This window comes from Ceratotherium simum, chromosome 16, assembly GCF_057802395.1.
Source record: "Ceratotherium simum simum isolate JZ-2026a chromosome 16, ASM5780239v1, whole genome shotgun sequence".
Lineage (NCBI taxonomy): Eukaryota > Metazoa > Chordata > Mammalia > Perissodactyla > Rhinocerotidae > Ceratotherium > Ceratotherium simum.
The window spans coordinates 14468907-14489217 of NC_141915.1; the positions used below are offsets into that span (position 1 = coordinate 14468907).

A 20311-nucleotide genomic window follows, 5' to 3' on the forward strand; every position below is an offset into this window, starting at 1 on the left:
CCGCTCCTTGTGCACACCCTGCCCCGCTCAAGTCGGCTCAGTTGCCAGGCTGCAGAGAATCCAGTCACCAATCTATGCAGGCCCACACGTTGCCTGAGGGCTTGTTGTTGGGTGGGGCTAGTCTCTAGGGTGGGCTGCCTGCCCTGGCTGAGCTGGATTAAATCGGTGCTCTAGCGGGTGGAGCAGACCCTGGGCTAGCAGGTCTTAGGGAGAACTCCAATGGCGTCTGTGTCAGCACGCTCACACCAGGCCACAACAATGGCCGCCGCCAATGTCCCAGTCCCTGGAGAGGTCTCACCCCTCACCGAGATGCACTCAGGGCCTATTAGGTGAGTCTCTTGTCACCGAAGCACTGTGCACCTTTCTTTCTGGTGATTTTAGGATGCTTTCTGGAACGGGTGAGTTTGTGCGCGGGCCCTTTAAGAGCCAGTTTTAGTTTCTTTGTGAACCGGGTTTTCTGGGGGTACTCCCCAATGCTTTAGTAGCAGGCAAAGTCAGATATTATGCCGCTGGTCTCGATTGTGCTGGGTCCACAAAATGCCCACAGCGGGGGCGCTCCCCGGCTCAGGGCCCCGCGCCTCCAGGGAGGCTGCGTACCTGTGAGCTGCTCCCGGCGGCCGTGAAGCTGGCGGCTTGTGAAGGTGGCGTTTTTCCTCTCCGGAAGGGAGTCTCTGCCTCTTCTACCCCAGTTAGGATTGTCCGTTGTTGCAGGAGTTCCTCTTATCCAGTTTTCAGTTCTGTCTCAGGGGTAATTTTTCCACGAGTAGTTGTAAATTGGCTGTGTCCACGGGAGGAGGTGAGTTCAGAGTCTGCCTACGCCGCCATCTTGACTCCCAATCCTAAATATATTTTATTTTAATTGGCCACAGAATGTGCCATGGAGAAGCTATACTTTAGATCTGCATCATCCAGTTGGTAGCCACTAGCCTCGTGTGGCTATCGAGCACTTGAATGTGGCTAGTTCAAACTGAGATGCGCTGTATGTGCAAAATACACACTGGATTTTGAAGAAAACATGTACAATATGTCATTAATTTTTCATAATGATTATGTATTGAAATGATGGTATCTTGGATATATTGGCTTAAATATAATATGTAATTAAGATTAATTTCATCTGTTCCTTTTTGTCTTTTTAAATGTGCTTATTGAAAATTTGAAAGTACATGTGTGGCTCACATTTGTGGTTTGAGTTTTATTTCTAGTGGACAGTGCTGCCTTAGGTTAATCAACATGCTTCATTTTGATTGCCTCCAAAATTTTGATAGTTTAAGATTTTACCACTATGTGTGCTATTGACTATTGATGATAGATCTTTTTATTATGTATTTTGGGAAATTCTCAGAAAAATGCCTTATGTGGGGCCTGCGACACTCTACTTAATGATTGTGTTTCTTCTCAAATCATAACTGAACAACTATTGTGCTTAAGCAAGGACACAAATGTCTCCAAGCCTCTTCCAAGAAAATATGCTTTGTATTTGCAATGAGGGAGGAGAATATACAGAGATTGCAAATCCCCTGTTCAAAGTCCCTTTGGTTGAAAAATAATACTTGCTTCTCAATTTGTCCCATCAGTGTCCTAGAGGTAAAATGAGAGGGTGTGTGGATGTCCTCATGGTCTGCCCTGAGTAAAGCTGTCCAAGGTCTGGGAACAATCTGTTCCAATGCCAGCAGTCAGCCAGCGTTGCTGCAGAGCTTGACGGTGGGTCTAGGACAAGCAACCCACTGCTGAGTTCCGAGGCCTTGAAGCTGTTTGGACAGTTGAAGAATCCTTGCTGAGAGCAGTGTGGGTGATACCTGGCTTTATAGTTAATGGGGAATGAAGAGAACAAAATCCTTTGATAGGATTAAGTCTCTTGGAGTCCCGTGAATTCCATTTCACTGCCATCTCACTGAGAGAATGAAAGTATGCTCTCATCCAGAGAGGCGATGTACACCCCAATTTTGGCAAATCTTAATACATTGTATTAAGGAAATAATATTTTATTTTGTTCTGAGTTTCGATCAGGAATTGGTATTGACGTTTTTCAAATGCTTTTTGCCTCTGATGAGTTGATACTAATTTTTTTAATTGGACATATTAGTGTGACTTCAAATATGAAAAGCTGGGATTATTGGTATTTTAGATCTGATTTTCATAGGTGGAATTGGTCTATAATTCTATTCTTCGTGTCTTTTTTTCCCCCTTCTTCAGCAAATTATGTAACTTTCTATTTAATTTTAGATTCTGGAATGCCTTATGTAGAGCCTGAGGATTATTTGTTCCTTGGAAGTTTGAAAAATCCAGAAAGCTTCTTGGCCCAAGGATTTTTAAAAATTGCAATATAATTTACATATAGCGCACAATTCTTAAGGGTACAGCTTGCTGAGTTTTACACCCATGTAACCACTGCACAGATCAAGATATAGAGCGTTTACATTACCCCAGAAATTTCCCTTGTGCACTCTCCTAGTCAATACCCACACATGTCCAGAGGTAACCACTCTTCTGGTTTCTATCACCACGGATTAGATTTGCCAGCTCATGAACTTTATATAAATGGAATCGTACAACACTTTTTTGAGTCTGGATTTTTTTACTCAACATAATGTTTTTGATATTTGTCCATGTTGTTGTTGGAATCATCAGGATGCATTCTTTTTCATTGCCATATAGTATGCCATCGAAATGAATATGCCACAATTTGCTTATCCATTCTCCTGCTGATGGACATTGGGATTTCTCAGTTTTAGCTGCTATGACTAAAGCTTTTTTGGAAAATTCTATTACACACCTTTTTGTGAACATTTGTTTTCATTTATTTTGGGTATTTCAGGAGTGAAATTTCTAGATCATAGGGGAGGTGAATATTAAACTTTAAGAAACTACAAACAGTTGCAAAGTGGTTTTAATCTTTTACATTCTTAGTGGTGATGTATGAGAGTGTTAATTGCTCCACATCCTTGCCAATGTTTGATATTGTCAATCTTTTCCATCTTAGCCATTCTAGTGGGTGTGTAGTAGTATCTTATGATTTTAATTTGCATTTCCATAATGAATAATAGAGTTTATCATTTTTTCATTTGCTTATGTTTGGCCTAAGGGCTTTTATTAGAGGTAATTTTATTTTTTTTCAGTTTATTTCATATTTGTTGGTCTTCAATTTTTCCACTTCTTCTTGAATATTTATTTTAATGGTCTATTCAGATACTGTGTATATTATTGAGCCAATTCTTGCAATTTGTTTTTGTTTAGAAAATGTCCCATCCAGACTTTCAAATTTATTTAAGAAGTTTTAGGAAAGTTAAAAAATTTGTCTTTATGACTATATCCTTTTTATTATCCCTAATGTTCTATACTTATTTTTATCTTTTTAAAAATTAGATTGACTAACTTTGTCTATTTTGTTGATCTTTTAAAGAAAAGCTCTCAAATTATCTTATAAATTTTACTGCTTTTTATGTTTTCCATTTTGTTAATGTATAATATTAGCTTTATCAATCACTTAATCCTCTTTATTCGATTTTTTACCACTCTTTTTCTACCCTTTTCAGCTTAATACTTTATTCATTTTCATTTTTTGTAGTTTATTAGTAAAAAGTAGGCATAGATTTTCTTCTGTCATGACAACCATATATATAGTATTTTCCTTCTGAACAGAGCATTGTTGTTTTGTCAATTGCTTCTTTGGCATAAAATTTATTTAGAAGAGTCTTAATACTCAAGTATATAACATTTTTGTTATTAATTTTTCATTTTACTGCATTATGTTAGATAATGTGGTCTTTACTACTTTTATTTTTGGACTGTAAGTTCTACAAGAATTTGTGGTGCTTTATTGTCCATCATGCATTATGTGGAATAAATAAACATGGTAATATCGTCAAATGGAGACTGAATATACAAGTAGATAACTTGATCTCACAATGAACAAGATGGACATGGTGCTAGCCCTCATGAAGGGCCCTTTCTAAAGGCTATATCATGTTAATCAGCTCTAGTGACATTTGAGCTCATGACTCCTTATTTAGAGGACTGGGGCTCTAATTGCCTGGCTAGGGAGAAATGAATGCCAGTCCATTGGCTCAGACAGGATCCAGAGAAATAGGGGATGCCCAACATTGGTCACCTCTCTGATTTCTTGAGTAAATATTGGTCATTTAGTTTTTTTCTCTCTGAAATCAACCATTTTATTAAAATCGTCAGATTTATTGGCAAAGAACTACATAACGGTATTTTTAAAAAGTTTTACTCTCCTCTGAATCAATGCGTGTATCTCATCTTCCTGCCTTCCTAGTGGCGTTGCTAGGTCTGCCCTGTTCTTGCAACCCACTGACCATTCTCCCACCCTTCCTCTGCCCCCAGCTCAAGGAAATCTCTTTCTGTTTTGCTGGGAAGAAGCTTCACTACACCTCCCAACTCTGGCCAAGACTTTTTCATTACTAGCAAATTCTGCTTTCATTCTGGGGCTCAGGCTTTTGTAAATAAAAGCCAGGAAAACATGTGAACTATTTCTGTTTTCTTGCTACATCTCTATCCTGACACAAGGAGCACAGAGCTGACTATCTATTGAATGGGGGGAAGTGAAAGTGAAAAGCAAGGAACTGAAACCTTCAAAGATTAATATTATGGATAGAATTAAGGATAGAATAATTTTTGAGATACTCATAAATTGAGAGAGTTCAAGGACCATTTAATTTACCACCCCTTGAATTGGTTGATTTGCACCTCACTTTTCATGGTTTCCAAAGCTTTTGTGCACCTACACCAAAGGGAGGTCTTTTGCTTGCCTTCCTGCTTTGTTCTCTGACCAAGAGGAAGTGGTTGTATTTACGGATACTCTGAAGCCGACTGTATGTATCTCTCTTTAATTATCAGATGTGTGAATAAAAAATTATCAGATGTGTGAATGTCCCACTTTCTCCGCCAAAATGCTTTACTCTCAGAACTCATTCTGTCTGTGCTCCCATCTGTAAGACTTTCTCTCGATAATACATTCTAACCTGCAATGTGTAACCAGTCCTGGAAGCACTCCTAGCTAAAAGTCAAGCTCTGAAGCTAGACTATTGAGCTTAAGTCCCAACCCTGTTGCTTAATAGGTGGGGGACCTTGGACAATTTACTTAATGAGTGTAGATCTCAATTATTTTATCTAAAAAATGAAGATAATAGTACCTATCTCATAAGGTTTCTGTGAAGAGTAAATGAGTCAATGCACATTACTCTTTTATCCAAGTGTTTGGCAAAAGCAAGCACTGACAAATGTTTTAGTGGTCTTATTATCACTACTATCCAATCATCATCATCACCACCAGCACCATCATCATCATCATTCCTGAGTGATAAGGATGGTGACTGGTTTTCTGGTTGATATTATACTATTTGTATCCTTAAGCTAGAGGCACATAGAATTGTTTCCTCAAACTACTTCCTACCTACTTTCAGATCATGTTGATCTTACCCCACCCATGGTGCAGTTATGGAACATTCTTCTAGATAGAATTATGGAATATGGTTGAATTTGACCCATAACTTGATATGCTTTTATAGTTTTTATTTATGTAAATATTTATTTATATATGTGGGAGAGGACAAATAAATACAATAGACCCCCTTGTCCACAGAGGATATCCACAGAAGACCCCCAGTGGATGCCTGAAACTGCAGATAGTACTGAATCCTATATATACTATGTTTTTTCCTTTACATACATACCTATGATAAAGTTTAATTTATAAAGTAGGAACAGTAAGATATTAACAACAATAACTAATGATAAAATAGAACAATGAAAACAATATACTGTAATAAAAGTTACCATAGATCTTAGCAACCTCAGCATAGGATTTTTTCTTCTTTCCTTATCAAGTCAAGAACTTTCACCTTTTCACTTAAAAGAAGCACTTTACAGCTTCTCTTTGGCATATCCGAATTGCCAGCATCACTGCTCTTGCACTTTGGGGCCATTATTAAGTAAAATAAGGGTTACTTTAACACAAGCATTGCAATACCTCTATAGTCAACCTGATAACTGAGACAGCTACTAAGTGACCACTGGGTGGGTATTGTATACAGTGTGGATACACTGGACAAAGGGATGATTCATGTCGCAGGCAGAACAGGGCGGGGATGGCATGAGATTTCATTATGCTACTCAGAACAGCACGCAATTTAAAACTTAGGAATTGTTTATTTCTGGAATTTTCCATTTAATAATTTCGGTCCTCGGTTGACCACAATTAACTGAAACTGTGGAAAGTGAAACTCCGGATAAAAGGGGACTGCCGTACCAAAGTTAACCCTTATGACTTATGGGTATTTAATTACAAAATATCTTTTTGAACATTCTGCAGTGATTTTGTATATATAGAGGTTGATACTTTAATATAAATTATTCTTAATGTTAAAAAGGTAAAACAAAAACAACATGAAAATAGGAAACCAAACTGTCATCTCAGAGTTCTTCCTCCTGGGACTTCCCATTAAACCAGATCAGCGAGACCTGTTCTATGCTCTGTTCCTGGCAATGTATCTTACCATCATCCTGGGGAACCTCCTCATCATCGTCCTCATTCACCTGGACTCCCACCTCCACACGCCCATGTATTTGTTTCTCAGCAATTTGTCCTTCTCTGACTTCTGCTTCTCCTCTGTGACCATTCCCAAGTTGCTGCAGAACATGCAAAGCCAAGTCTCGTCCATCCCCTATGCTGGCTGCCTGACCCAAATGTACTTCTTCCTGCTGTTTGCAGACGTGGAGAGCTTCCTCCTTGTGGCCATGGCCTATGACCGCTATGTGGCCATCTGCTTCCCCCTGCACTACACCACCATCATGAGCCCCAAGCTCTCTGGCTCCCTGGTGGTGCTGTCCTGGGTGCTGACCACTTTCATCTCTTTGTTGCACACCCTGCTCATGGCTCGGCTGTCTTTCTGTGCTGATAATGTGATCCCTCACTTTTTCTGTGACATGTCAGCTCTGCTAAAGTTGGCCTGCTCTGACATTCAGATAAATGAAATGGTGATATTTATCTTGGGAGGGCTTGTCATTATTGTTCCATTCTTGTTGATCTCTTCATCCTATGCACGGATTGTCTCCTCCATCCTCAAAGTCCCTTCTGCCAGGGGAGTCCACAAGGCCTTCTACACCTGTGGCTCCCACCTCTCCGTGGTTTCTCTCTTCTATGGGACGATCATTGGCCTCTACTTGTGCCCTTCAGCTAACAATTATACTGTTAAGGAAATTGTCATGGCTGTGATGTACACTATGGTGACCCCCATGCTGAACCCCTTCATCTATAGCCTGAGGAATCAGGACATAAAGGGAGCCTTCAGAAGAATCTTTTCAAAGTGGACAATTCAGTTTTCTCTGGGACAGTGATTCTAAAGATTAAAGTATATTTTCAAACAGTGGGTGTAATGTTGACAATGAGTAGTATTATGAAAAGTCTAGTAGCACCCAAGCTCAGCATTGCTAATGCAGCCCTGATAACACTTCCAGCGGGAGCTTCCCCGCATGTCACTAGGGACAGGTCCATTTCCCTCTTGGGTTTACCACTGCATCTTGGGTGTGATGTAGCACAAGGATGACATGTAGTGGACACTCAATTATTATTATTCAACTTTTAATAAATACCTCTCTAACCTTGGTGTTTACTGAACTCAAAGAATGTGCCGTAGTTCCTAACTCTCTAAGAAATAAACAAAAATTTCTCAGCCACTTCAGTGCTTTGCTTCTGCCAAACATATCTATTCCATGAAAGATATCTTCCAATTTATTATGTACATACTCTTGTAATTTTTCACTCTCCAAGATCATCACATGTACCCTTGCTAACTTATTTAGTTCTTAATTTTCTTTTCAGGTGTTTATTGATTCACTTATTGTGAGACTAGAGAGCCAGTGTGTCTCCAGATGCTGTCAGGATAAGGGGTGAGGGGACCCTGTAGCAGCAGCTGAGGTCAGAGCCCAGAACCAGATGGAAGACTTGGCTGAATCTAAGAGAATTAGCAGAATCAGTGAGCCCTGAGAAGGCCATCAGCTCCCTTCTCAAAAGAAAAGTCATATATTGTTCAAGCTAAGAGAAGAGATGTCAAGTTCCTTCAACAATGGACGTTAGCAGAGGTGCTCTTCTCCTGAAGTCAAGAGGATACATAAGCCTCAAGAATCTACAAAAAGTATAACCAAATGAACACAAAGAAAATAGGAGGAAAGAATTAGTAAATATAAAAGTGAAAAATTAGTCTAGTCGAAAACCAAGAAACAATAGAAAAATAATAACAAACTAAATGTTGGTTCTTTGGAATGTTATTAATAACATATAAAACATTGGCATGTAAAACAAGACAAAAAAGAGAAAAGGCATAAATAAAGAACTCCGGGAGTGAAAAAGGAGAAAAATTAACAGCTAAAGAGCAATTTTAAAACCATGAGAATACTATATACAACTTTAAACCAAAAAAATTGAAAATATGGGCAAACATATTTTATCAACTTATATATTATTAAAATTTGCTCAATATGATGAAAAAAGTTGTAGGATGCTATAGGTTCAAATCATTGAAGAAGATGAACTTCTTAGTTTTATGACTTTGGGAAAGCAGCTTGATTTCCCTAAGCTTGTTTCCTCTCTTGAGCAATAAAAGTAAAATGGTCTCTGCCTTCTGGAATCTTGTGAGGTTTAAACTAATAAAGCACTTAGCATTGTGCCTAGCACATAATAATTCCTCACTAAATGTTATCTTTTGTTATTTTTATTCCAAGAATATCATTACACCATTGTAATAATGAAATATTGGGAAAGCGTAAATATTTATCAATAAGGGAATGATTGAACTGTGGAACATCACAGTATAGAGTTTTAACCACGAAGTTAAAAATGAAGTTTTGTTTGTAGTGCTAAGAAAAGATCTCCTAGTTGTATTGTTTCATGAAAAAAGAAAATTGCAGAATAATATGTAGAGAATGATAGTATTTATGTTTCAAAACCAAAGGGAGAGAGAGAAAGAGAGGAGGAAAGAGAAAGAGAGAGAGAAAAGGTATTGATTGAACCGATAACTGGGATGGGAGAGGAGATTGCACTGTGCTGTAGTCAAGGAGAATTTTATCTTTATCTGTATTTTTGAATTCTTAACATGAAAATGGTGGATATAGTATCTAGGAAAGAGAATAAAAACGTTTTTTAAAATATGTAAAAAAATAACTATATCTTTCCTGAAGTTTCCAGAAAAGGAGTCTGCAAGGGTGTGAGCTACAGTGCAGAACATTCAAAAATCACCTCTTTACCAACCTTCTTAGACCTGTACTGCTTCTGGAGTCCACTCTCCATCTACCAGTTGCTGCTGGCCACTCTCTTCTTTCTCCCTCTCCATAAGCTACAACATTCACCCTCTACTTTCCTGTTTGTTCTCCTTTTATCTTCCCCAAATTTAAAAGTAGACTCTATTTTGAACATTCAAACCATACAGAAATGAATTCACCTTCCTGCTATACACCCATCTCTATGAATAAACACTTTGTCACGTTTGCTTCAGGTCTAATTTTTAATTTGACGAGAAATAAGACTCTGTAGGACCAAAATTGCTAGTGCTTTGGAAAGCTAATAAAAGGGGGGCAGAGGGTTCTTTTGTAATCATTGTTACTGATTACAATAACAGTGATTGTATTCAGAACAGGTCTGGTCAGTGAATCCAGACCTGCCCTCACACCTCTTGGGGTGCAGCCCTCCATTTGAGCCCCCTTTTTAGGGCGCCCTTGACCTCTTTGTTGCGAAGGCTGTAAATAAAAGGGTTCAAGGTGGGTGTGACCACCGCATAGACCACGCTGACCAGGCGGTCGTAGCTAGCCGAGTAGGCAGACGACGGCCGGAAATAGACGGAGAGGACAGAGCCGAAGAAAAGCGACACGACCACCAGGTGGGCCCCGCAGGTGGAGAAGGCGCGGAGCCGGCCCCCTGCCGACCGCACTCCCAGCACCGCGACGAGGATGCGCGCGTAGGACAGGGACACGAGGAGCAGCGGGGTCAGCACCACGGCCAGGCCCTCGGAGAAGATGGCAGTCTCCGCGGCCGACGTGTCCGAGATCGCCAAGCTCAGCATCACAGTCATGTCACAAAAAAAGTGGCGCACGGGGGCGGAGCGCGGGTAGGAGAGCGCGGAGATGAGCAGCGTATGGAGCAGCGAGTGCAGGTGGGCCACCGCCCAGGACGCCCCCACTAGCACCGCGCAGCGCCGGGGCGTCATGACCGCGCTGTAGTGCAGGGGGCGGCAGACGGCCACCGCGCGGTCGTAGGACATGGCTGCCAGGAGGTAGCTTTCCGTGATGCCCAGAGCCACGAAGAAGTACATCTGGGCAAAGCACTCCTGGAAGGACACGGCCCGGCCCGGACGGAGCAGGCCGGCCAGCAGTCCGGGGACCGTGATGGTGGTAAAGCAGACGTCCACGAGGCTCAGGTGACCCAAGAAGTAATACATAGGGGAGCAGAGGGCCTCGTCGGACCTCACCAACACCACCATGCTCAGGTTGCCCAGGGCATTGAGGAGGTAGACGCCAAGGAAGAGCAGGAACAACAGCGGGTGGATGTCTGTTCCGTCCATCAGGCCGAGGAGGAGGAACTCTGGGGCGGACGTGAGGTTGGCCAGGGCCATGGAGTGGCTGGGCAGGTGCGGGTGCTGAGGGGAGACATGAGGCAGCGGGCCTGAATTCTGGCGCCTCTAGATAGACTTCTGCATGTTGGGGTTCCATGTAATGTTTAAAAATTTCTGCTTGCTAAAATGGCTTGAAAATCCCATTGCTCATCCAATAATCCTAATTTTATGAAGAAACTGAATCTCAGAAGGGTGTTCTAGGGTAGTGGGTAGTCTCAAGCTTTGGAGTAAATCAGATCTGGTTTTGAGTCTTGGCTCTGCCACTGAAGTGGTGTCACCTCTCTGAGCCTCAGTTTCTTCTTCTTTAAATGGCAAAAAGAGAAAAATACTAGTAACTACCCCTGGAGTTGGTTGTGAGGATAAAAAGGATAAGAAATTTAAAATACTTAGCACTGTGTCCAGCATATAATAAGCACTCAGAACTGTTATCTATCTATCTATCTATCTATCTATCTATCTATCTATCTATCTATCTCCTATCTATCTATCTATCTATCTCCTATCTATCTATCTATCTATCTATCTATCTATCTATCTATCTATCTATCATCTATCTATCTATCAACTATCTTCATCATTTGCTTAGTCAAACAAGTAGTTAGGGGCAGACCTGGGTCCCAGACCATCTGAATACCAAAGTTTCTTCAAGAAACACCTCACTGCATTTGCCATTCATTTATTCACCACATATTATGTGCTAGCTCAGGAATTGGCAAACCTTTTCTGTAAAGGATAATAAAGTAAATATTTTAGGCTTGTGGGCCATATCATCGCTGTTGCAATGACTCAACTCTGCCTTTGTAGTATGAAAAAAGCCATTGACAATATGTAAATGAATGGCTATGGCTGTGTTTCAATAGAACTTTATTTACAAAACAGGTGTGTGTGTGTGTGGGGGGGGTCAGATTTGGCCTGTGTAACATAGTTTGCTGACCCCTGTGCTAGCTACTGTGGGGAATAGGGAGATGAGCGAGTCTTAGCTTCTCCTGGAAAATTTGACCTACAGCAGCTTGCAGAGTGTTTCTTACTTTACTAATTTTATGAACCAAGTGGGAGTAAATTATTCTGCCAGGAGGAGTTTGGGAAGAATTCAAAGAAGGGGTGGGATTTGAACTGGATGTTTTAGGGTCTTGTGGGGTTTGCCTCATAGACATGATATGGTGTGGGAGGGGAAGGGCATTCTAGACAGCGGGAAGAGATTGTGTGGGGTTGTTGGTGGTGGCATGGAATGAAGAAGGCAAAACATCCACAGACGACGCTGGGACAAGTTTGTCTTTGCTCTGACCTTGGTTGACAGAAAGCTTCAAGGTGTTTCAGGTGACTTCAGTTTTCTCAGGAACTATGCACTCATTTTGTCTCCCACTCAGTCTCTTCCTTAAAACACATTATTTTCTCTCATTGCTCCAAAGTGTCTAGAAATGTTCTGTTACTAGCCTAGCCCATCCCTGCTTTGCCAGGAAAGAGGGTCAGGGTTTGGCGAGATCCCAGACAGCGGACTAAGTCAGTTCTTAGCAAGGAAGCTCCTTGCAGGAAGGAGCTGTGTCACTGTCTTGCCCAGTGATCTGTACACAAAATTTACCCCATAAATATTTATTGAATGAAGCTTTTTAAAGAACAATGAGTGAAAACAGAGGTGAAGGGAGGGTGAAAGAGAAGAGATGATGGCAAACTGTAGTGTCCACTCCTGTTACCTCCCAGGAGAAGCCCCAGATATATCCTATTTTTTCATTTTTCTGCTTCTCTATCACTGTTACCCGCTGGCTATCTCAGGGAAATTATCTTCTTATGCCAATCTCACCCTTTGCCCCAACATAGAGCTGTAGTGTTAAAGAGCCAGGACCGTGGCACCTCTCCAATCCGTCCTGTTTTGAGGTGCAGGAATCTCCTCTCCAGAGCCCCTCACCTTCCCTCCCCACCTCCAAGTGGGCAGCTGTGTGATGTAGAGGAAAGGGCACTCGCTTTGGAGTCAGAGTCACCTGGGTTTTAATCCTGATTGGCTGCTTGAACATGGACCCATCTTCATTTCATCTCCACTCTCCTTATCTACAAAATGGGGATATTATTCTCTTACATGGTTGATGTCAAGATTAAATGAGTTAATGTATATATCAGCACGTAGCAGAGAATGGATGCTCAGTAGATGTTAGTTCCCTTCCCCTCAACTTCTGATGGTGTCTCCCTGTTCCCTGATGCTGCTGGAGGTGGTCCAGTCCACTGCTGCAGGGCTGTTGTTATTTAAGTATGTTTTTCTTAATCCCAGCTGAGACCTACTTCCTTGTAACTTCTACAAGTGGTTCCAGTTTTGGCCACTGGGGGCTACACGCCAAATCTGCTTTCCTTGCCGCTTTTCACACAGTGTTCGAAGAAACCTATTCTAGGTCTACTAAGTCGTCTTTTCTCCAACCCAAACACCCCTGGTGCCTTAGATCCTTTCTCATAGGACCTAATTTCCAGGTCCTTTTCCATTCTGGTTACCCTCTGCTTTGTCAACGTTTTTCTTAATGGAAATTGGACACAGTGCTCTAGCTGGAGTTGGGCCGTGTGGAGTTCCCTGGGGGCAGTATAGCAGCTCAGCTGTACACTTCACACCTATTTGTTGAGTGCCTGCTTTGGGTCAGGCATTGTGTTGGTCTCTAGGACCATAAAGGTAGCTCATCCATTGTCCTTGACTTCTAGCCGTGCACCATGTAATCAGCACTACGCTAACTGTATGAACAAGGTAGGAGTGATTTCTCTGATTTGGGGAAGATTCCAAAGAAGAGGTGGGGTTTGAACTGGGGTTGGAAGAATGAATAGGAGATCACAAGATGGAGATTTGGGGGTGGGAAGGGCATTTCAGGTAGAGGGGAGAGAGAATGAGAAGGCAGAGGAAGACGTTTTTGTTAGTGGGAAGAGCTAAAACGTGGCCTCGTCCTCCCTAGCACTGTCAGGCAGAGTGGAGTGGGGTGGGGAGGAAGATAGGACACAAGGAAGAAGACAGCAGAGGCCTGTTGGGTTCTCTCACCTGAAGGGCAGCATGCCAGGCCTCAACACTGTCTGCAGAGTCTGCGGTCTGGTCTCCCTCCTGGCCAGAGGTCCTTGGTCTTGAGGACAGATGCAGTGTCCTCCATCTCCACCCAGGGACTTCAGTGTGTTTCCTGTGGGCTGGGACAGCAGCCTTAGAGAGAAAGCCAGAGCTGTAAGGGTCCTGGGAATTCCTGAGCCATGCTCTTTCCACTCAGCTTTACTGCCCTGCCAGTCTCCCCATTGTCTATTGGGTACAGTGCAAACTGCTCAGCCTGGCACCCAAAGCTTCCCAGCTTAGTTCCCAGCATTCTTCTCTAGTCTTAGCTCCAACCGCTTCCATGTGCTTCCCCTCCCTCCACCCCAGCCAGGTGGGCCTTGTCCATGTCTCTTGCTTATACCTTCCTTGCATGCCTTTCCTGCTCACTGCCCCTACCTGAAACGCTCTTCCTACCCTTTCCCAACACGCAGCTCTGGCTCCACCTCCTCCGGAAGCCCCACCTCCTTCCTTGACTTCTCCAGGCCACACGAATGCCTCTCTCCTCTCTCTCTTGTAACCCTCATTTGGAACTTAGCCCTCATTTACTGGTATTAAAGTGACTTTTTCTGCTGTGATGCTCATCTTCCACACTAGATGTCGAGCCTTCTGAGGGCAAATATTTAGCTGTCTGTTCCTATCTGGCCTTTGGCCTGGCACAGGGCTTTGTCTTAGCTCTCCTGGCAGTCAGAGAGGGCTTCACAGAGGAGGTGGCATTTGAGCAGGGGCAGCTTGAAGGACAAGGCATTCACTGGACAGATAGGAGTGGAAGGGAATTCTAGAAAGAGGGAATAGCATGTACAAAGGAAATTACAAGGGAAACCTCAGAGAAGTTACTTGACTTCTTTGAGCCATAAATATTCACTTAGCAAACAGTAGGTGCTTAATAAATGTCAATTTCCTCCCCCACCCAGCCCTGAAACACTTTTGGTGATGAGAGATATATGACTGAGTTTATGTTGGCTCCACCTGGCACAGGAGTGGTTTCTCTGGATGCTGAGTTGCTGTTGTTGACACAGAGCCCTTTCGTGAGGCTCTGGTATGGCGGGTGTCTGCTTTGAAATGGATAGGAATACTTTATTTAAGGTCACAAAATGAGGCAGAGATACTTAGGATCTAGGACCAGAACCCACATCTCCTGGGAAGCTTGCTGCCCTAAACTCTATGTGAAAAAGGTCACTCTTGTAGCAAACACTCAGATGCACCAAGACACAGAAGTATACAAGGATACAAACCTGCACACAGACACAGACATATTCTGATAAATCCAGACACATAGACATGCCAGAGATACACTCACACCCACTAGGACAGGAATATACACACGTGGGCACACATGGGCACCCGCCTACAGTCATTTACACACAGGCATAGGCACATACACAGATCCATCTATAGACATACATGCCACATAGTCATGAAGACCCATACACAGACCCCACACACAAAAATGCCAGAGACACGAAGAGACCTGCGATTCTCCCAGACATGCAGGAGTGTACACACCAACACCAACAACCTCCTCCTTCCTCTCACTCTTGCCTCAGGTCTCCATCTGCCTTGACAGACCAGGGAGTGGGCAGTGGCAAACAGAGGAAACCATTGCTGGCCCCCAGTACACTCAGTCCTGGGAGTTTCTATCCAATTCCTTGACTCCAGTCTCTTGCTGGTCAGCCCGGATTCTTCTCTCAATGGTGTCCCAAATAGCCTTCTTTTCAACCACAGTTTTAACCCAAGATGAGCTGTTTCTATCCCAAGGACTTCCTCTCCTCCTCTGCCAACTTCTCATTCATTTCTCTTCAATAATTTACTCAGCAGCCTTACCTGTTGCATCTGCTCTATGCCAGGCAGGTACTTGAGCACCAGGCAGGGAGGGCATTTAGAGCTGAATAAGACATGGTCAAAGAGTTCATTTTCCTATCTTGGTATCAGGCAATTCGCAGTGATTCTAAGATATCATCTCACTCAACACTCATGTCACAAATGGCCCAGAGAACACTGTGCCTGAAGTTATTCAGCGATTTGGAGACAGAGCCAGGATGAATACAGAGCTCTGAATCTTACCTGTGGTTTAATCCACTTCCCCATCCTGTCTGCCATGCATTGGCGGGTACTTCTCATTTATCTCTCCCCCTCAGACACTTGATATACCCCTCTGCCTTTCTGCCGTTGATTATTCTGCTTCCTGCCAGTAAGTCCCCTGCCTGACAACTCCCCTGTGAGCACAAACGGGCTCTGCCCTCCACACCACATACCCAGAGGCTGAACTGCTTCCAGCAGGGGGAGAGTTTAGGCAGGGATGCCCTGGAGAGGAAGATTTACCGAACGGCCAAAGGCAAGAGGAGTGACATGCAGGCTGGGAGCGGAGGAGGTCACCCACTAGTTAATTAACTGGGAACCTCCATGGAGAGCTATGGTGGCCTCGGCACTCACTGGCCCCGTGAGCACCTCTCAGCCCTCAGCCAGCATGGCTTCTTCTCTCCTACCTGCTAGAGAAACTGAGTGGGAGAGAGTGAAGAAAGAGGTGTAGGAACACAGAATTGGAATAGACACCCTTCAGTGTGTTGACCACCTGTGTGAGCCCACTGTGCTCACTCTTCTGCCTCCTTCTAAGGGGGCACTCATGGCCCAAAGAGAGGCAGGGCTTATTGAAGATCACACAGCAAGGGGACCTTGGCCTCTGCTCCCTGGCTGTACCTATGCTGAGCTGTAACCATCACCCCTAAAGCTGTGACCTCACTGTGAGTCTCCTGCTCAGGGAAGAGCTCTTTCTTCTGATCCCGCTGTGAGGAGAACAGCAAAATGAAGCTGAGGACTTAGATGCCCAGCCTCCCAGCATGGGCCCCAAAAGCCCTGCCCTGAGCCCCAGGCCCACCTCAGCCCCAGAGGTCCCACTTAACCCAGAAGTCAAGGGAGGGAGGAGGGGCTGGAGTTGCTGGCAGGTTCACCCCAGGACAGCAGGATTGAGGACACGTGTGGAGGTGCTGTTGATGGACTTCAGGGGTGCTGCCCTCTGTCACCCCACAGTTCAGGTCGGAGATGCCAGGATCTCGTCCCTGCCCAGCTGGTGCCAGGGCAAGATGATTTCTGCTCCTTGTTCTGAAGCCTTTTGACTGTCCTGTTCTCCTCACTGGCTTGGCAGAGCAGCCCTCCTGCATCTGGAGGGTTGACCTAATCCCCAGGCTGATCAATTTCTCCTGAGGACAATCTCTCTTTCTCTCATCTGCCCTTCCTCCACCGGTGTGCCTTTTAATACTTGCAGAACTGGTAGCCACATCCCAGGAGATGAGCCTCTGCAGCTTGACCATTCATTTGAAAACATTGCTCAGCATCCATGGGGTGCTGGCCCTGTTGGGCTCCGAGGAGCGTCAGAGGATTCTTGGAATGAATGAGGTATTCAAGTCCCGACCAGCTGTGGGACACTGGACAAGTCTCTTCTCCCCTCTGGGTCTCAAGTTTCTTCATCATTAAATTGAGAGGGGTGAACTGACAGTCTGACGATCCCTTCATGTGGAGGATGGAACATTCTGAGAATGCGCCCTGAATAGTTAACATTCAGGCAGGGAGAGAAGACTCGGGCACAGGCAGTAAGTGCCCTAGGGGCTTAGAATAGAAGCCATGCCCATGGCTTGGGCATTCAGGGAGCACTTCTGGGAGGAAGTGGGGTTTAAATGGAACAGAAAAATGGGAGGATGTGGATGTGTGGGAGGGCAGTGTGGGCAAATCAAGGTATCTGGGAAGCACAGTTTATGTAGAGGGGCACGTGGAAGTATAAGGGAGGGGAAAGGCTGCCTGTACAAGTTTCCAGTAGGGGAGAAGGTCCGTGCACCCCCTCCCTGGGACTTGGCGTCATCCTGCCTTTACTAGCTGGAAAACCTTGAGGAAGTTACTCATGTTTTCTCAGTGAGTAACTTCAGTAAGTACCTCAGTGTCTTGCCTGTAAAATGGGAAAAGAGTAGAACCTGCTTCATGGGGTGTTCTGAGGACCAGATGAATTAATGATTGTAAAGCCCTTAGAACAATGCCTAGCACCCAGCAACTACTAGCTACAGATTGTCTGTTACTATTATTATCCCTCAGCTGGTCATACTGTTTGCTGGATGGTTTAGGGTTTGTTCTATCTTTAACTCTTCTGACCTTGGCTTTTTTTTTCTTAAGAAGAAGCCATTTTGAATCTCTACATTTCTCTCATAAATATGAAATGACTGTTTGTCAACAATTAAGAGGCACTTGTATCTTCATGTTGCTATTAGCTGTTTCAAATGGATTTGGGGATACTGACTAATGTCCTAAAAATATCATTGTTGTTACAGCAGGTAGTAATATGTGGTTCTATTTAATGCTAAGGGTTACCGCACAATGGAAACATTGTTACCATGGAAAAATGGCAATAACTAAAACAAAGGGATTCTTCAGAGACTTGCTAGCTGTAAATTCCTAAGGCATGTTTTTCTTTTTTTTCCAAAAAATTTTTTATTGTGGTAAAAAACATATAACATAAAATGTATCATCTTAACCATTTTTAAGTGTACAGTTTAGTGGTATTAAGTAATGCTTTCCTTCTTATTTTTTTTAATAAAAAATGTTCTTGTTTTTTTCCCTCCTTACCTTTAAAATTTCTTTATTTGATTTTTTCTTTTCCTATTCTAAGGGTAATATATATTTGTTATAATAAATGAAAAATACAGAAATGTCTAAAGAAAAAAAAATCCTCTCTCCTGACCTCCTCCCATATCCCACCTCAACGAGGACATCAATGTTGACAACCAGCTTCCACACCTTTCAGCTCATACAAACTTATATCTATCTATCTATCTATCTATCTATCTATCTATCTATCTATCTATCTAACTAGCTGTCTATCCATCATCTATCCATCCACACACATACATGTGTATAAAGTTTTTCAAAGTATACTTTTTTAGCATAAAAATGAAATAATACAGAAAATATGTAGGGATATTTACAAAAGATTTTATATTCCAGCAAAGCAAGTATTTTCATCTGTATTTATTCTCTTCCAATACACACACAATGATGAGCATTTTTTCCTTTTCATTTTCAACCACAGACCTTAAGTTAGAAAAATAAACTACATGATATTCATGCTAATGACTGCATGTTCCCTGAAATGGACATGCTACAAGTTACTTAATCATTATTGTAATTTTGAACAAATTATTATGGAAGGTATGTTAACTTAGGCCTTTTTTCTTCCTCGAAGCTGTCCTAACACCCCAGAGAGAAAATCCAGGGTCAAAGAGGTGAATGTTTCTGTAACTCCTAACAAATGTGGAGAAAGAATTCTTCAAACAAGGATTTTGCTAATTACGCTGCCATCAGCAATGGCTAAATGTTCCTTTCCTCAGTGTGAAATCTTATTACAATTTTCAGTATCAATTTTTCTTTTCTTGATTTTTGGCTCTGTGGAAAATAGAACCTTGTTTTAATTTCCTTTGACTGTTTAGTGCATTTCTCTACAATCACGTGAGTGTAGCTTTGCTCACTTGACCTTACCTACCTGGTTCAGCACAGCAGCCAACTCTAAATCAGCGTCTTGGCCTGTCTTGGGCTTTGCACCTGAAAAGTAAAGCAATAAGCTACAAAACAAGACATTTAATATTTCCGCTTTTTCTTTAGTGTAAACCATTTAAAATAACTTCTATTTTTATATTATCATAGTTGTAATTCTCAGAAAAATGAATCCATACAAGATGAATATCATCAAGTTTTGCATCCGTTTGAACTGACTTGTGGAGTAATTTCCAAAGATATGCCATTCCACACGAGCACACAAAATATTTTAAAATATTTATATTATTATACTTTAATATAATATTTATTTTATATTTTTATATTATAAAAATAAATAAATATAAAACATCAAGTTGCAATGTAATCTAAAATTTTGGATAATTGTGATGTTCATATTTCCTTCTAAAGTACTAAAGGGAGAAATTACACTCTATGCACAATTATTAGCATTGTTATTTTGTAAAGAAGGTATCACACTAGTTTGTGTTAATTCTTATTTAGGTAAATGTAAAGATGCTGAAATTATAAATTATTTTTACAAAGGATCAAAGACCTAATTGGACTTATTTGTCTTTAGAAAGAGTGTAAATCCAGAGTCTAGATGCCGGGTCAAGACACAACTGGACGTTTGGTTCCAACTTGGGAAACACTTGAGAGTCACCACATCTAGGAGTCCTGGATTCAGGTTGTTGAATTTTCGCCATGGATTCTTTTTAGGGACCTTTCATATTCTAAGGAGTTGATATGCAACTGGAAAGGTTTTGGGGCAAGAATTTACATTGAATAATTTCTCATGTTAGAATACGCTTTAGTAAAAATGGAATTAGGAGTGTTGGTTTGATATTGTAATATATTGCTAAATTAGGAACATATTTAGTTTGTTATGAATAAACCTAAAAGACTTTGTTAAAATAATATAGCATGCATTATGGTTCTGGGCTATGAGAATGCTATAATTTGTCACTGCGTCTTGGGCCAAAAATGTTGTATGAATGTTGCTTTCTCTTCTTAAGGCGATCTTTATATCTTCTGGCCCAGAAGATTCTAAACAAGTTAAGTCCAACATTTTAGAATATGTGGACCTACTTCCTAAACTGCTATTTTAGGTAAG

The 20311-nt window shown here is 42.3% G+C and overlaps 3 protein-coding genes across 3 annotated transcripts in view; 2 read left to right on the forward strand and 1 right to left on the reverse strand.

Annotated features, from left to right (window-relative positions):
• Positions 1–210: 210 nt before the first annotated feature.
• LOC106802296 (olfactory receptor 3A2-like) overlaps positions 211–20311 on the forward strand; it is a 91977-nt gene continuing 71876 nt past the window's right edge. Inside the window, exon 1 of the mRNA XM_087440627.1 lies at positions 211–329. Within this exon, the coding sequence (XP_087296753.1) occupies positions 220–329 (110 nt within the window). The 5' untranslated portion in view covers positions 211–219. The remainder of the gene's footprint in view (positions 330–20311) is intronic.
• On the forward strand, positions 6409–8449 carry LOC101392890 (olfactory receptor-like protein DTMT). The gene has a single exon (XM_087440187.1). It carries the CDS (start codon positions 6409–6411, stop codon positions 7357–7359), a length of 951 nt encoding a protein of 316 aa, XP_087296313.1. The 3' UTR covers positions 7360–8449.
• Positions 9680–10646, reverse strand: OR1R1 (olfactory receptor family 1 subfamily R member 1). The gene has a single exon (XM_014789806.2). It carries the CDS (start codon positions 10623–10625, stop codon positions 9681–9683), a length of 945 nt encoding a protein of 314 aa, XP_014645292.2. The 5' UTR covers positions 10626–10646; the 3' UTR covers position 9680.